The following is a 14,484-nucleotide window of genomic DNA, read 5'->3' as shown; positions in this document are numbered from 1 at the left end:
GTCCTTTTTTAAATATAAATGTATATACATTTATAGATTTACAGATTGGAATATTGATCTGTGTCTGACCCAAAGTGATTGCATCGCATCTGAAGACATGGATTTAACCACTGGAGTCGTATGGGTTACTTTTATGCTGTTTTTGTGTGCTTTTTTTGAGCTTCAAAAGGTCTTGCCAACATTCACTTGCATTGTATGGACATACAGAGCTGACATATTCTTCTTAATTTGTGTTCTGCAGAAGAAAGAATGGCATACACATCTGGGATGGCATGAGGGTGAGTAAATGATGCGAGAATATACATTTTTGGCTGACCGTTTCCTGTAAAAGTTGTGGGGAAAACGTTTTAAAACTGGGACTCTACACAAAACAAGTCAAAATTAGGTTAATTTAAAAACATTCATTCAAAAAACATTAACATTCAATATAGTGAGTTTAAAATAAAGTCATCGTCACAAGAGAATTGATAACACATACACACAAACGTACTCTGTACATAGGTTGAGCAGGTAATGCCACTCGTGAGAATACGATAGGGCTGTTATACCAAAACAAAGACGTCAAACAGAATGACAAGGGATGTGTGGACATTATAAACTTTCTGTCACAAGAATGTCTAAATGCCTGATTATTGGTGAGCTCGAGCAATTCTTTCCACCATTGTAGTGGATTGATTATTAAAATCCGTAGAGTAAAACACCATTCAGATGCATTCGGTGATTATGAAGGACTACAGCATGGCATTTATTCTTAAAAACATAAAAATCTCATTCAAATCGCCCGTTATTTCAGATATCTGGTTACTACACGTTATTAACTGTGGTTACGAACTCACATGCTCAAAAGCACTGATATTTGATCTCGGCCTGTTGTGAGGTTTTGGGAAGTAATTGGGCGTTTTTATAATTACAGCAGTCCACTGGTAGAGTTAGCGATTACAGAAGACAGTAGAGTATACTGGTGTTTTTGTTTGTTTGTTTGTTTGTTTGTTTACATTTTCTATCAAAGTCCAAGAACATGTTGTCCATTATTTACACGTCTTCACACCTTCAGTGGCTTGACTATGAGGTCAGCAAACAAATTGACCCATACAAATTTTTCGTCATCATCCCTGTTGAAAAGACCAGTATTGAAGGTCACCAGCATAAAATGTGTACTGGAGGCTTCGTAACTAGCTTAACCAGCAACACAATGCTGGTGAAAGGCTATGCTGGTCCACCAGCTAGACCTGCATAAACCAGCCTGGAAATTCATGCTGGTCTAAGATGGTCTTCTCATCAGGGATGTTAAAGGGATAGATCACCCAAAAATGAATATTCTCTCTTCATTTACTCACCCTCGTGCCATCCCAGATGTGTATGACTTTCTTTCTTTACCAGAACACATTTGATGAAAAATATCTTAGCAGAGTAGGTCCTTAAAATGCAAGTGGACGGTGATACAACCTTTGAAGCTCCAACAATCATAGCCAGCCAACATAATCACCATCCATATGACCAGGGCTGGGCTGGGAAGAGAAATCGGGTTTAGGGGGGTGTTTCCTGTTCTTTTCTGCATATCGCGGCACCGTTTTGTGGTCCGCTTTGCATAACGCGGTGGCTCATTTTAGCTTATCGTGGCCCATTCGGTCCATTTTGGGGCCGACACAATGGCCTGCTCTGTTCTCCCGATGGCCAGTCCGCCCCTGATCGGCCCCAAAGTGCGCCAGAACACCGGGAAAATGCCCAGTATGCCAGATCACCATTCCAGCCATGCATACTTCTCCACTGGTTAAATGAACGTCAGAAAACCGATCGCTTTTGATGTGAAAAATGGGTCCCAATGGCACATTCAATTAAAGAACACAACTGTCTGTGTTCCCAGAACTCAGTTGGTTGGTTATCAATTGCTAGAGATTTTATTTTTGGATATAATCTGAGCTTTCAATACTATTTTAGATTGAAATCAGTTTTATGAATAGGGTTCCTAGTACGGTTGTTGAGTGGACAGTTCGGTTTCGAGACGTTTTCGGGTCCACCTCACAAACTGCGGTTTTGCGAAGATGTAAATATGGCAGCCGTATATGACTGGTATAATTTGTGTATAGAAGAATGGCTTTGGTTGTCAGGAAAATCACAGAGCCAGCACGATGTAGGCAATCTCTTAACTACACCGCAAACTAAAAAACAATAGTGTTATTTACACAAATCTATGCTTTTGGACTCCTATTATAGTTGTACATATTTGAACACTGTTTTCAAAGAACAAGAGAAAATACTTTACCTTGGTGCTTCTGTTATAGATGAGCAGACGCTATAGTTGATGCTCTTCAAAACATGAGGGCGGGACAGACGTGATTTTGATGGACCTTTCTCAAGGCCAATAGAGATGCTTGTTAAACATCTTTTCATTGGTCATTTCGATGCACAATTCAACCAGTAGGTCATTCGGCGCATTCCATCTATAAAAAGTTAAAATTGCCAAAAGTAGAGATACGTGTTTTTCCCATCGGACAGCCACAATTTGACGCTGTTTGTTTATTCACAATGGTGCATTCGTGTGCTCATCATGGATGTCTGAACCGAGAGAACAACGAGAGATTACGTCCGTAACATGCCAACGCGGATATGTCACATGAGAGACAGTTGTTAACCCCGCCCTCAAGTGAATGCACATACCGCTGCTGACCAGAAGCAATGATTTATAGTTAAAAAGTACATAAATAAATGGTAAATGTCTGCACTTATATAGCGCCTTTTAAACCTTAGCGGTCTTCAAAGTGCTATACACTGTGTCTCATTCACCCATTCATACACCAATGGCGGCAGAGCTGCTATGTAAGGTGCTAGCCTGCCATTGGGAGCAACTTGGGATTCAGTGTGTTGCCCAAGGACACTTCGGCATGTGGAGTCACGTGGGCCGGGAATCGAAGCACCAACCCTGTGATTAGTGGCTGACTCACTCTACCACCTGAGCCACAGCCACCCATACTGATCTTTTGAGCAGCAGAAGCAATCGTTTCGCTCTAGACGACATTTATTTAACCAGTGGAGTCGTATGAATGACGTTTATGTTGACTGTCTGTGATTTGTAGAGCTTCAAAAGGTCATATCACCATCCATTTGCATTTTAAGGACCTACTGTGCTAAGATATTTTACATTTTTCTTCAAATGTGTTCTGTTGAAGAAAGAAAGTCATACACATCTGGGATGGCAGGAGGGTGAGTAAATTATGATACATTTTCCTTTTTGGGCAAACTGTCCCTTTAAGTTCAACTTTCTACCACAGCAACCAAAAATGACACAATAAATAAAGAAACATCCATGTTTTATACAATTCACTCCACAATTCAGAAGGAAAAGCTATCTTTGGTCACAAAATGATCAAATAAATTGAGAACTCAGGGACAAGAAAAAGAAAGACATTCAAGCGAAAAGCAGATTATAAACAAATAATAAAAGATTTAAAAAAAAAAGAACAACCAAAAGGGTCTTGAAGCAAAGATCTGTTTGGGACGTTTCTCCGAGGTGGAAAGAAAGGGCTCCCGGCAACATTTTTTGCAGAGGTCTTGATTAAACGCTCACCACAAACGAAAATCTGTGGTTTATTCTTGTTTGTCCTGCTCCCCTGCATCTGAATCTTGTCCTGCGTCTGGTTCTTCGGTCACCTCCGGGGTGCAGTAGCGTTGAAGCAGTTGATGCAGATGCTGCTGCAGGTTGTCGGGTCGCAGGGTGTTGTGGGTGTCCTCCAGTCGCTCCAGGTGGGTTTGTTTGGCCTGGCCATCTCTGACTACAGTTTGTTTCAGTGTGCGCGTCTTATGCATGCGGGTCCTACGAATCAAACAATTTAGAGTCATAAAGACAGGTCTGAACACCTTTAATACGGAAATAGCTTGTTAATCACTCTTGTTAGTCTGTGAGTAATGGTACATGTGAAGTCAACATGAATTCAAAATTGACCCCATTTACCGTACTTTCTTAATACAAGTTCCTGGTCTTGATTTAAATAATTCATTGGTGTATGCTATTTACTAACTCTCCGTAATCTTTCATCAAAATGTAATCATTTGCTCTGCCTCTGAAGACGTCATTAGAAAAGGAAAGTCCTTTCAAAGCCATTTAATTCAATCCAGTTCTGGGTCTATTTGACCCGTTTAAACTTTTAACTAAACTATAACTTTTTGGTCTGAAACTTAATGACCCGGTTCATATAAAGACTTCCAAGAAAGCTGTAATATGCAAGAAAACATGTATTGCAGTGTTAAAGCATTATCAAAATGACACCAGACCCTAGAACTGTTTGAAAAACAATAGAAACTAGGGATGTCATAAATACCCATCGATATCAATATATTGATCGGCACGCTATTTTACCAGTATTATTAAATTGGAAGCCTAACTTGTGTGCTTTCTAATTCACTCAAATTGCCCTCTGTTTAATAGTGTCGCATAATAGCGCTGTGAGACCACAAGAGGGCGATATAACATTTATATCAATAATCATTGGGAAAATCTTCAGAAAAAGGCCAAAGCCCAAAATCAGTGTGATATATCTACTTTGATGGAAACAAATGAGTTAGTTAGGGACCCACACGCACCCAAAACTTAACCCACCTACCCAAAGCACGCACATGCAAACAAACACACATATATACATAAATTGTCACAATATTAGCTCAATATAAAAAAAGAAAATTATGGTCAATGGAGACAAATGGGAAATTTGCCTACACACATTCACACACAAACACACATAGACACACACATGAGTTGTCACAATATTGTTTTATTATATCAAACTATGGGAGTCAAGTAGTTTTTCAGATGGAGAGTATTCCTCTACCATTGTTGCAAACTTCTACTTTTAACAATCCAATAAGTTCCCAATGGATAAAACTCCACCCTACATTTATTTGTTATTGAAATGTTCTGTTTAAGTCGGAAATACATCACATTACGGATGCAAAATGGGTTGCGAATGAAGTTTCATGTTGACTTCAGATATCCAAATGTACCCTCCTGTCTCAAGAGTGACATTTTAGTAAAAAGACACAATGTCCTTTAGTTGGACACAAAGCAGGCTGGTTTCAACACAAGCGTGCCTCTTCAAAATGCCATCTTGAATTTTTAAATGTTTAATTAAAAGAAAATAATAATAATAATAATAATAATAAAGTGAAAAAGTTATTTTAGAAATATTATTGTTCAGACACTTGTTGCACTTAATAACTGTTCTTTTCTTCACAGCATTCCCCTAATAAACAACATGCCACTGTCCAGACCTTCTAACCACAGATCCATCCTCTTTCACCACCTCTCTCTCTACTAAATGAGGCAGGTGCACTTTCCCAAAGCCTCCTACATAGCTCAAAGCCTAGACATATGAGAGAGAACCAATATATGCAACAGTTCAAAAATATACCAATTAAATACATCTAGTGGTGAACATAATGCTATCTGCAATATATATATTCACAATATATTGTAGTATTGAGGCTTTTCCACTGTACAGTACAACTCGCCATGACTCTTCCACGGAGGATAGTACCTAGTACCTTTTTTAGTACCACCTCGGTCGAGTTTCCAAGCGAACCTGAGCCGATACTAAATATGACATCAAAACCTTGCAGATCACTCATTGGTCAGAGAAAATCGTCACTACCGGTGTCACTGGATTTCCGACATGGGACATCAACCCGCTAGTTTTAAAGTTAGCTACAGCGATAGAAGTATCATTTGTTCACGCGACTTTCGAAATGGCTGTGCGCAAAACCACGCCATGGTCAATAAACGAGGTGCAGACGTTCCTCTCGTAAGCGACGAGTGAAACGACGCAAAGCGAAAAAGTCTTTCAGGAAGTGTCTCAGCTGTTGGCCACACACGGCTACCAACGGATCTACCAACAGTGTAGAGAAACGAAAAAAAAAAAAACAGTGACAACAGAACCATCATGGAAAAGTGGAAGTGGTTCGACCAAATGGACGCTATCTAAACCGGCGAGCAATGGGAGGGAGAGTGCCCTGGACTCGGCTGGAGTCCACGATGGAGGATGGTATGTTTTGTTACGTTAACTTTGTACTCTGCTTGAAAGCTTCACTTTATTTAGTTGAGCAGCTACTGGAAAGTTTACACTTGTAAAAATCACCATGCAACAACCGCTTTATGCAGCACAATGAGCTAGCAACTAACAGCCAGCGGTTGTGTTATTGTTTATTGTTTTATGTCGCGTTTAAGATGATGTCATGGCAGTAGAGGCGCGCAACTATGACGATCAGCCCATAATCCCACCCACTTGAAGCAGCACTAAACTGCAGTGGAAAAGCGAGCTCAGAAAAGAAAAGAGAGTCGAGTCGAACCGTAACGTGCTGTGGAAAAGTGCCAATATAGGCTACTATACAGCCCCAAAAGTATTTGGACACTAAGACCACTTAGCATTAACACTGAATAACTCACTGATTGCAAATACAAGTGTAATACCCCTTAAGTCCCTTTACATCCACTAGATTCTGACCTTTTCAAAGTCGTCTTTGGCTGAGGGGAGATCCATAGAGAGCGAAGGGTCTCCGATTAGTTTTTCCATCCGTTCACCTTGAACTACCCTGGTTTTAATGACTTTGCTGACCTTCCGACCTTGGACGGGCTCTTCCTCGAACTCAGAGGCTGCCGCTCCTCCATAAACAAAAGGTTCTGAGAAGGTCACCTGAAATGAATGGACAAAACAATTGATGAGTTGGAGTGGACAGTGAGGAAGAGCAGTCAACAAATGTCATGTATACGTGGAGCTACTAAGAGGATTAGTTCACCCAAAAATGAAAATCACCCCTGTGTTGTTATAACCCCATATTACTTTCTTTCTTTGTCTTAACACAAAGGGAGAAATTTTGAAAATATATTGTGCTCAGTGATGTCATACAACAGCAGTTTATGATGACCACCTCTTCAAGCTTCAAAAGTATAATTCAGAAGTCTAATAAATTATTTAATGAGACTCATGATTGTTATGAAAGGTGTGGTGAGAAACAAACCAAAATGGTATGTATTCTATAGTGAAAATGTTCATGATAGGGCCTAAGAGCAACAATTAATTTGGGGTATTCAAGTGAAAACTTGTTTGTTTATCTAAAAACAGGTCCTCCACATAGACTGTAAAAAAAAGATGGACGACGCCCCTTCGCTCTTTTCCATTGGTGAGAACTGAAGCCGCCAGTGTCCCGATATGGCGCTGACATCTTGGGACTTGAGTCTGCGCAGTTGCGATTTTGGGACCAAACCTGCGCAGTAGTGAGGCCAAGGCCCCGCCTTCACTCTCGCTGAATCAATCGCAAGCACACGCCCCTGCACTTTTGACTTTTGACTTATGACGTTGTGAAATAATTAATTATAGAAATTTAGATATTAAATTTAAAGCTCCAATCTCCTCAGTCCTCCGAAGATCCCGAAAAAAAGTCAGTTTCAGAGAACCTGTCAATCATGATGTCACAGCACTGTTTTTATAGCATCAAATAACTAAAAACAAACACTTGAAATTACATCAGCGTGATAGAAACGACAGTAAATGACAGAAACTATCTTTGGAAAAAAGATATGTGAAGTGTAATTTAATTGTTTAGTTGGTCTCACGTCCCGTTGAATAACATGGGAAGGCGGGGTTTATGACCTATACTAGGACCAGTCACCGGGGGGCGATCGAGACGTTTGGCTTCACTTTTGAGGGCTTGTGCGGCACACTTGGTCCTCCACAAGGCTGGACATAGAAATGCATCAATTCTTCAACTACAAACTCTTCAGACATGTATAGTTATTTCTGTTCTCTGTTTTGTGTGCAGCTGTGTTGTCTTCTGTTGTCGCTATTGCTGTGGTAGACACAGCGCTGTTTTTAGATAAACAAAACAAGTTTTTTGCTTGAATGCCCCAATGTGAACCGTTGCTCTCATGAACGCGCACAGGAGTTCAATGGTCAGTGAACATTTTCATTAAATAATACATTCGATTTTGGTTTGTTTCTCACCAAACGTTATTGTATGTTTTCATAACAATCATGAGTATCACGGAATAATTTATTATACTTCTGAATGATACTCTTGTGTTCTTTTGAAGCTTGAAGAGGTGGTCACCATAAACTGCCATTGTATGACATCACTGAGCACATAATGTTTTCACAATTTCTCCCTTTGTGTTCAGAATAAGAAAGAAAGTCATATAGGGTTATAACAACACAGGGGTGAGTAAACGACTGATTTTTCATTTTTGCGTGAACTATTCCTATAAGTACAGTTTAAGAAGCATCACCCCAAGTTAGTTGAGAGAATGTTTAACATTTTTGGTCATTACATAATTCCCATACTTCCATTTGTGTCATAATATCGTTTTCAATTACTATAATTCAAAGATCTGTAAACATTGTATAATAAAGAATAAGTAGATGTAGGGTATATTAAAACAAATATCCATGACAGTTGTTCACACTAACGCACCTCAGTCTGATCTCCCCCGCTCCGCACCACTGTCCTTTTGAGCACTTTAGAGAACCCGTCAGCTTCATCCACATGGACACCTTCTTGCTGAGGTCCCTCCACCATCACTTCCTCTCTCTCTACTCCATCTGCTGACACATACTTACGGATCACTTTTCTTGTTATCTGCGTGGAGGAAACGACACAAGTTGTATTAGGCTTGTCTATGTAAACAGAACACATTCAGAATACATCATGACTAAAATGGAACATTAAGTGTCCGATTTGATATGCCCTACATAGGCAGCAACCCCGCCTCCTATGCCAAAGGACATATGCGGTGCTGCGATATAATTCGGACAAATCGATGTATCTTATTATGTTGCAGTTTTTGCATCATGATGCCTTAACATGCTGCCTAGAACAATTGAGAAAACTTTTTAGGCTCTGGAGCCATTGCACGACAAATATGGGCATGAAGTATGAGAGTGGTGGTGGCGTAGTGGGCTAATGCACACAACTGTTAATCAGAAGGTCATTGGTTCGAACCCCACAGCCACCACCATTGTGTCCTTGAGCAAGACACTTAACTCCAGGTTGCTCTGGGGGGATTGTCCCTGTAATAAGTGCTCTGTAAGTCGCTTTGGTTAACAGCATCTGTCAAATGCATACATGTATATTTAATGTAAGTAGCATCGTAAAGAAACTCAGCTAAGCTAAAGGATTTACCTTTTTGATCACCATGTTTCCATGCTGGTCAGTGTATTGCTCTTCTGTGACTGTCTGAGGAGGGATTTCAGGCATCTCATCTCCCTAAAAAAGACAGCAAAAGTCTCCATGATGTTGCGTATATCGCAGGATATGCAAGTGGCTTCATTGTGCGGATCACACAGTAAGTGTTCAATACACACATTCTCCACAATCCACAATGTTAACTGTAAGATGTATATGAAAATGATCTACGCAGACAAGTTGTTTCACTTTTATTCTTATTTAATTAATCATACATAAATGCACACATATGATTCATATTTAAATATGTTTTTTTTACTCTAACTATGAGATTAAATTATTAACGGAAGAAAGCCTGGAAGAAAATCAAAATGTAAAGAACAAATACTATACAATAACTTTTATGTAGTGAAATTAAATATTATATGAAAGTATACTTGTTTTCTTTATTTTACCTCCAACTGTAATGCATATCGCAACATTAGATAATATCACACCAAAACATGGAAAGGGGGAACCAATGGCACCAGGCCGCACATCCGAAACAAGTACCTGAATTACAACTCTGCGTCGCACCACCCTGGTGGTCAACACCTCCTCCTCTGAACTATCAGACAGCAAACCTAGTTCCTCAGCTATCTCCTAAGATTCAGCAGAGATGCAGTGAGGGTGTATGTCTTCGGTACTACAGTATATATCATGTACTTGCACGTCACACCATGCAAAACCAATGCCAAGTTCATTTTTCCCTTTTAATAAAAACTGTTGTTTTCAGCAGTGTGTTACCATTGCTACAGTTAGTTTTTCTTCTTCTCTACATCTGATTAAACAGCTTTTGATGCTAGCAAAATATTAGATGAAATGAAAGGTTAATGAGAATGAAAAGACGACACTGCTGGAAATCCTGCGGTCAAGAAAAATGGGTTGGATGTAAAGTGCAAAATCAAGCAATTGGACAAAATGTACTTAAAGCACGCCAAGGTAAATGCAACAACTGGGGTGTACCCATATAAGCAATGATTAGTCATCATTCTTTATCTTAAATGTGTTTAAGTCAACTTGTTAGCTCAGGTCAGGGGAATATAACACGTTTCTGAAGAAACTGAGCACACGATGCAAAGGTCAACAGAGTGCTCATGCTAAACAGCTTACCCTCCCTAGAGAATCATCATCATCGTCGTCATACTGTGCTCCCTCCCTTGGAGGCAGCTCTTCAGCAAATGAATGATCACCTGCATAACCGTAAGCATAAGCTTTCTCCTCACCAGTATATTCATCCTCTGGCTCAAGAATCAGGGGCAAATCAAGGTCCTCGCTGCCCCAGGACAGGGGCCGATCATCTTTTTTTAACTGGGAGTATTCTCTAAGCTTAGTAATATCTGTCAGGTTCTCTGGGCTGCTTGGTAAAGATGGTGGTTCCTCAACTTGGTAAACTATTTGAGGAACATCTAAAAGCTCTGCTGATCCAAGCTCTGGCTCTGACGTGTCCGAAAACGTTTGAAGGCAATCAAAAAACTCAACATCTGACTCAACATCTGTGCTATCTGCATGAACAGGTCTTGGCCTGGCTTTAAGATAGACGCTGTGAAGTGGAGAGTCAACATCTATAGCGGTACTGGCATCTAACTGCTTCTGGTCATCGGTCAGTCTTGTAGGCAATTTAGAGGCTTTGAGCTCTTGAGTCACTTCCAGAGAACGAGGTGTCAATGCAGGTACAAGAGGATACGTTCCTGGAAAAACTAAACTTGATTCAGGTTTTTCACCCCCAAATGATGTTAATGTCTGTTCAATTTCAGAGAGTGTATACTTGAAGCCAGGGGACATTTGGACAATCCCTGCAGCTGACTCACGGGACTCTGGAGAGAGCTCTTGATCAGGGGAGGATGTGCTATATACATGAGATATTGGATTTAAATCAGTGGGTGACACCGGAGTGCCTGTTGATGGTATATTGATGGATCCTGAGAGCAAATGTCTGTAATCAGGTGATTCGAGACTCAAACTCAGTTGAGAGGAAGCAGTTAAATTTGGTGTTACACTTCTGTGAGAGTCTTGGAGATGAAACTGAAAAGAATGCAATTCCTGTGATCCAGTGGATGCCCTTGGTTCATCTGGTAATGGATGAGGAGATTCATTGGATTTGTGGGCCTCAAATGCAAATGTCTCCTCAGGTATCTTAGTGGTGACGCTTGGATCTGAATCTTTCGATGATTCACTGGTCAACGAGGAGGCTATTAACTTCTGTTGATGTTCTAAAATTATCGTCTTACTGTCATGTATGGTTATTGTATGGTCTAATGAGTTCTCCTCTGAGAAAGCTGTGATTTTTGAAATCATGGATGATGCATCTCGTTGCCTTACACCTAAATCTGTCTCTTGAGGCTCTAAATGAATTGCCATCTTTGAGGCACTTTCCTGTACAAAATGAAAGGAAATTAAACAATGTTTTCCTCCCATTTGTATTACATAAAACAAAGAAATGTAATCTAGTTTGTTGCACAGAATTATAAAAATAACATGCATTAAAATCTGATGCAAATCTTTGAAAACTTTAAAAATGCAGTTGAGAAGGAAGAATGCCCATTACAAACCATGCAGATTAAAAAATAGACATCAAAACTTTTAGAGGCTGTGAATTAGTCAGCAATTTTCTTTAAAACTACACACTCCTCCGAAGTTATCCATTCAGTCTTGAGGTGTTAGTAGATCCAGAATAGTAAAAATCAGTCCATGTTTCAAGGCAGATCTGACACTGCATTCCTTTTGGGTTAAAAATTCAGAGCTGCATGCTCAACTTCTTACCCTTTCCTGAGACTCTTGTGGGGCTGGTTTGTTTGATTCTTCATGTTGTTTTTCCATGTGTCTCTCATCTCTTCTAAGGATTACTTGGCCTTCACTAGTCTCTTTGCTTGCAGATGCACCTGTTGCCATGTATGCATCCTTTTCTAAACAGTAAGCAACTGCCTTTGTTGCACTTTTCATTTCCTCTGGTCTTGGCTCTGAGGCTCGTTCATCCGATGACATTGGCTTTATCTCCACTTTGGATTGGGACATTATTTTAGTTTCAGGAATAGCCAAAATTTTGGGCAGATATTTAGTTTGTGCACTACACTCTTCAAATATCACTTGATTCAGCAAAGCATCAGTTTTGGAAAGGGAAAGCACATCTTCCACAATGCCTTCAGAATCATGGATTGACAACCGACTCATATAATCAACATAATCTTCATATTCAGGTTCAAATGTCTCTAAAATGAAAGGTTCTGGAGAAATGGTTTCTGTTAGTTCGGTTTCTAAAGGTGCTGCTTCAGGGGATGGATACCTCAATTCTGATTCAAAATAGAAGGACTGGGGTGATAAAGATCGAGAAGAAGTGTCTGAAATATTAGAGAGAGGCGATAAAGGTCTGGATTCAAATACTGTCCATTCTGGCAATGGATGCCATGAGGACCAGTATTCAGGATCCACTGAGCCCAAATCAGAACTCTGACCATTAAACTGTAAAAGGGACAGTGGTTTAGTTTCAGATCGGTGTTCAATTGGAACTGGTGATGGTGTTGAGTATTCAGGTATAGGCGAGTCAGGTGAAAGTCTCTGAAATTCGTTAACTGAAAATATAGTCTCCGGAGACGAGGGTCGACTTTCAGCATAAAACTTCGCTCCTGTTAATAAAGGCCTGTGCTCAGGAATAGGTGAATCAGGAGACAGTTGCCTATATTCATTCACAGATGTAAATGATTCTGGCGAGGATGCTCTGCTATCTGAGATTTGCATAAGACATTCAAATAAAACTGTACCTTCAGAAAGAGAATCAGGAGAAAGTCCTCGGTTTTCTTCAAATAAATCAAAGGATTCTGCTTGCACATGTGATTCCTGTGAAACGGTACGTGCTGTTTGCCTAATAGCATGCGAGAAAGATGTTTTTTCACAACCTGATATATCACAGCTGGGGATTTCAGTATCGCTTTGTAGAGTACTTGCATAATTTGGTGGAATTTCAGGAGAAGAGAGAGGGGTCTTTATCTCCATTCTACATCCAGTATACTCAAACACACCTGGCTTTAAACAGAAAGTTTCACCTTTGTATTGAGGATCATACAATTGGGATATTAATGCTAAAGGAACAGCTTTGTACACAAGCTTATATTGAGGCACCATTCTGAGAGTCTCATGCAATGGCAGATGTATAACAGTCTCAGATACTTCCTGGTCATGTAGTGATTGTTGACTTGGATTTACAGTTAGCTTATTTTCTATTTGTATACAATATCGATCAACGGGAGATGGTTCACCTGATTCGGGAGATAAAGGTCTGTTTTCAGCCATTGTAATGTCCTCAGATACAAAGCTTGCCATGTCAAACTCTTCATCGAATGGAATAGATTCTAGGGAGGATGATCTATATGTGGCTCCTTGAGTGACATTTACACAAATTAATGATTCAAAGTCAGAAATGGGTGAGTCTGGTGATAATTTACTATTTTCATTTAAGGATATTACTGAATTAGGTGATGAGGGTCTCTGGTCAGTAGCTTGAGATCCAAAAACCCAAAGCTCAATGTCTGCTTCTGATGTAAGTGACTCAAAAGACTCTGATCGGTATATGTTTAACGATGCTCTTTCATGGTTACAAGAAAACTGTGGAACAGGTGAGTCTGGAGATAATGGTCTACACTCCTCCAATGACTCAAATGAAGACCTTCTAAGATCAATCACAGAGTCATCAAATGCATCTGTCTGTAAATCTATATCTGATAGTATTGATTCAGGAGATGACGATCTGTAACCTGTAACCATTACAGGTTCAAAATGGGAAGTGTAATATTGAGGTATTGGAGAGTCTGGTGATAAAGATCTAATCTCAGATCTGTGCTCATTTATATATTCAGCTGGTTCTGGAGATGGAGCTGAGGTGAAACTATTTAGTTCATATTCCTCCTCTGATAATAAAGACTCAGTGGATGAGGATCTATTATAATCTGTTAAAGGAATTGACTCAAGAACTGCTGGAAAATATTGTGGCACCGGTGAGTCTGGAGATAGGGGCCTACATTCATTTATGGAGCCATCTGACTGTGGAGAAGCCCCTCTAATGTCGGCCAATAGCATTGCAGATTCAGGTGACATGGGTCTCCAATCAGGTAAGGAGTCTGGGGAAAGAGGTCTTTCATCAGTGTCAGATAAAATTGAATCAGGGGAATGTGGACGATGTTCTACGACGAATGGGTCTGCAAAGGAAGGCTCGTAATCTGACGTTTCTGAGCAAATTGATTGAGGTGAACATGATCTGTGTCCTGATTCTTGCAAAGCACTCGGAGG

At 40.0% G+C, this 14,484-nt stretch overlaps 1 protein-coding gene across 1 annotated transcript in view; it reads right to left on the bottom strand.

Moving 5' to 3' along the window:
* Positions 1–215: 215 nt before the first annotated feature.
* Positions 216–14,484, bottom strand: part of LOC127619352 (ankyrin-2-like) — a 132,025-nt gene continuing 117,756 nt past the window's right edge. Inside the window, exons 47-51 of the mRNA XM_052092251.1 lie at positions 9,163–9,246; positions 8,455–8,619; positions 6,492–6,680; positions 5,263–5,354; positions 216–3,811 (exon numbers count right to left, since the gene is read on the bottom strand). Coding sequence (XP_051948211.1) covers positions 3,586–3,811; positions 5,263–5,354; positions 6,492–6,680; positions 8,455–8,619; positions 9,163–9,246 — 756 coding nt within the window. The 3' untranslated portion in view covers positions 216–3,585. The remainder of the gene's footprint in view (positions 3,812–5,262; positions 5,355–6,491; positions 6,681–8,454; positions 8,620–9,162; positions 9,247–14,484) is intronic.

Source organism: Xyrauchen texanus, chromosome 2 (genome assembly GCF_025860055.1).
Source record: "Xyrauchen texanus isolate HMW12.3.18 chromosome 2, RBS_HiC_50CHRs, whole genome shotgun sequence".
Classification (NCBI taxonomy): domain Eukaryota; kingdom Metazoa; phylum Chordata; class Actinopteri; order Cypriniformes; family Catostomidae; genus Xyrauchen; species Xyrauchen texanus.
Note: the sequence above shows the minus strand (reverse complement) of the source record. Positions and strands in the feature narration are given on the sequence as shown.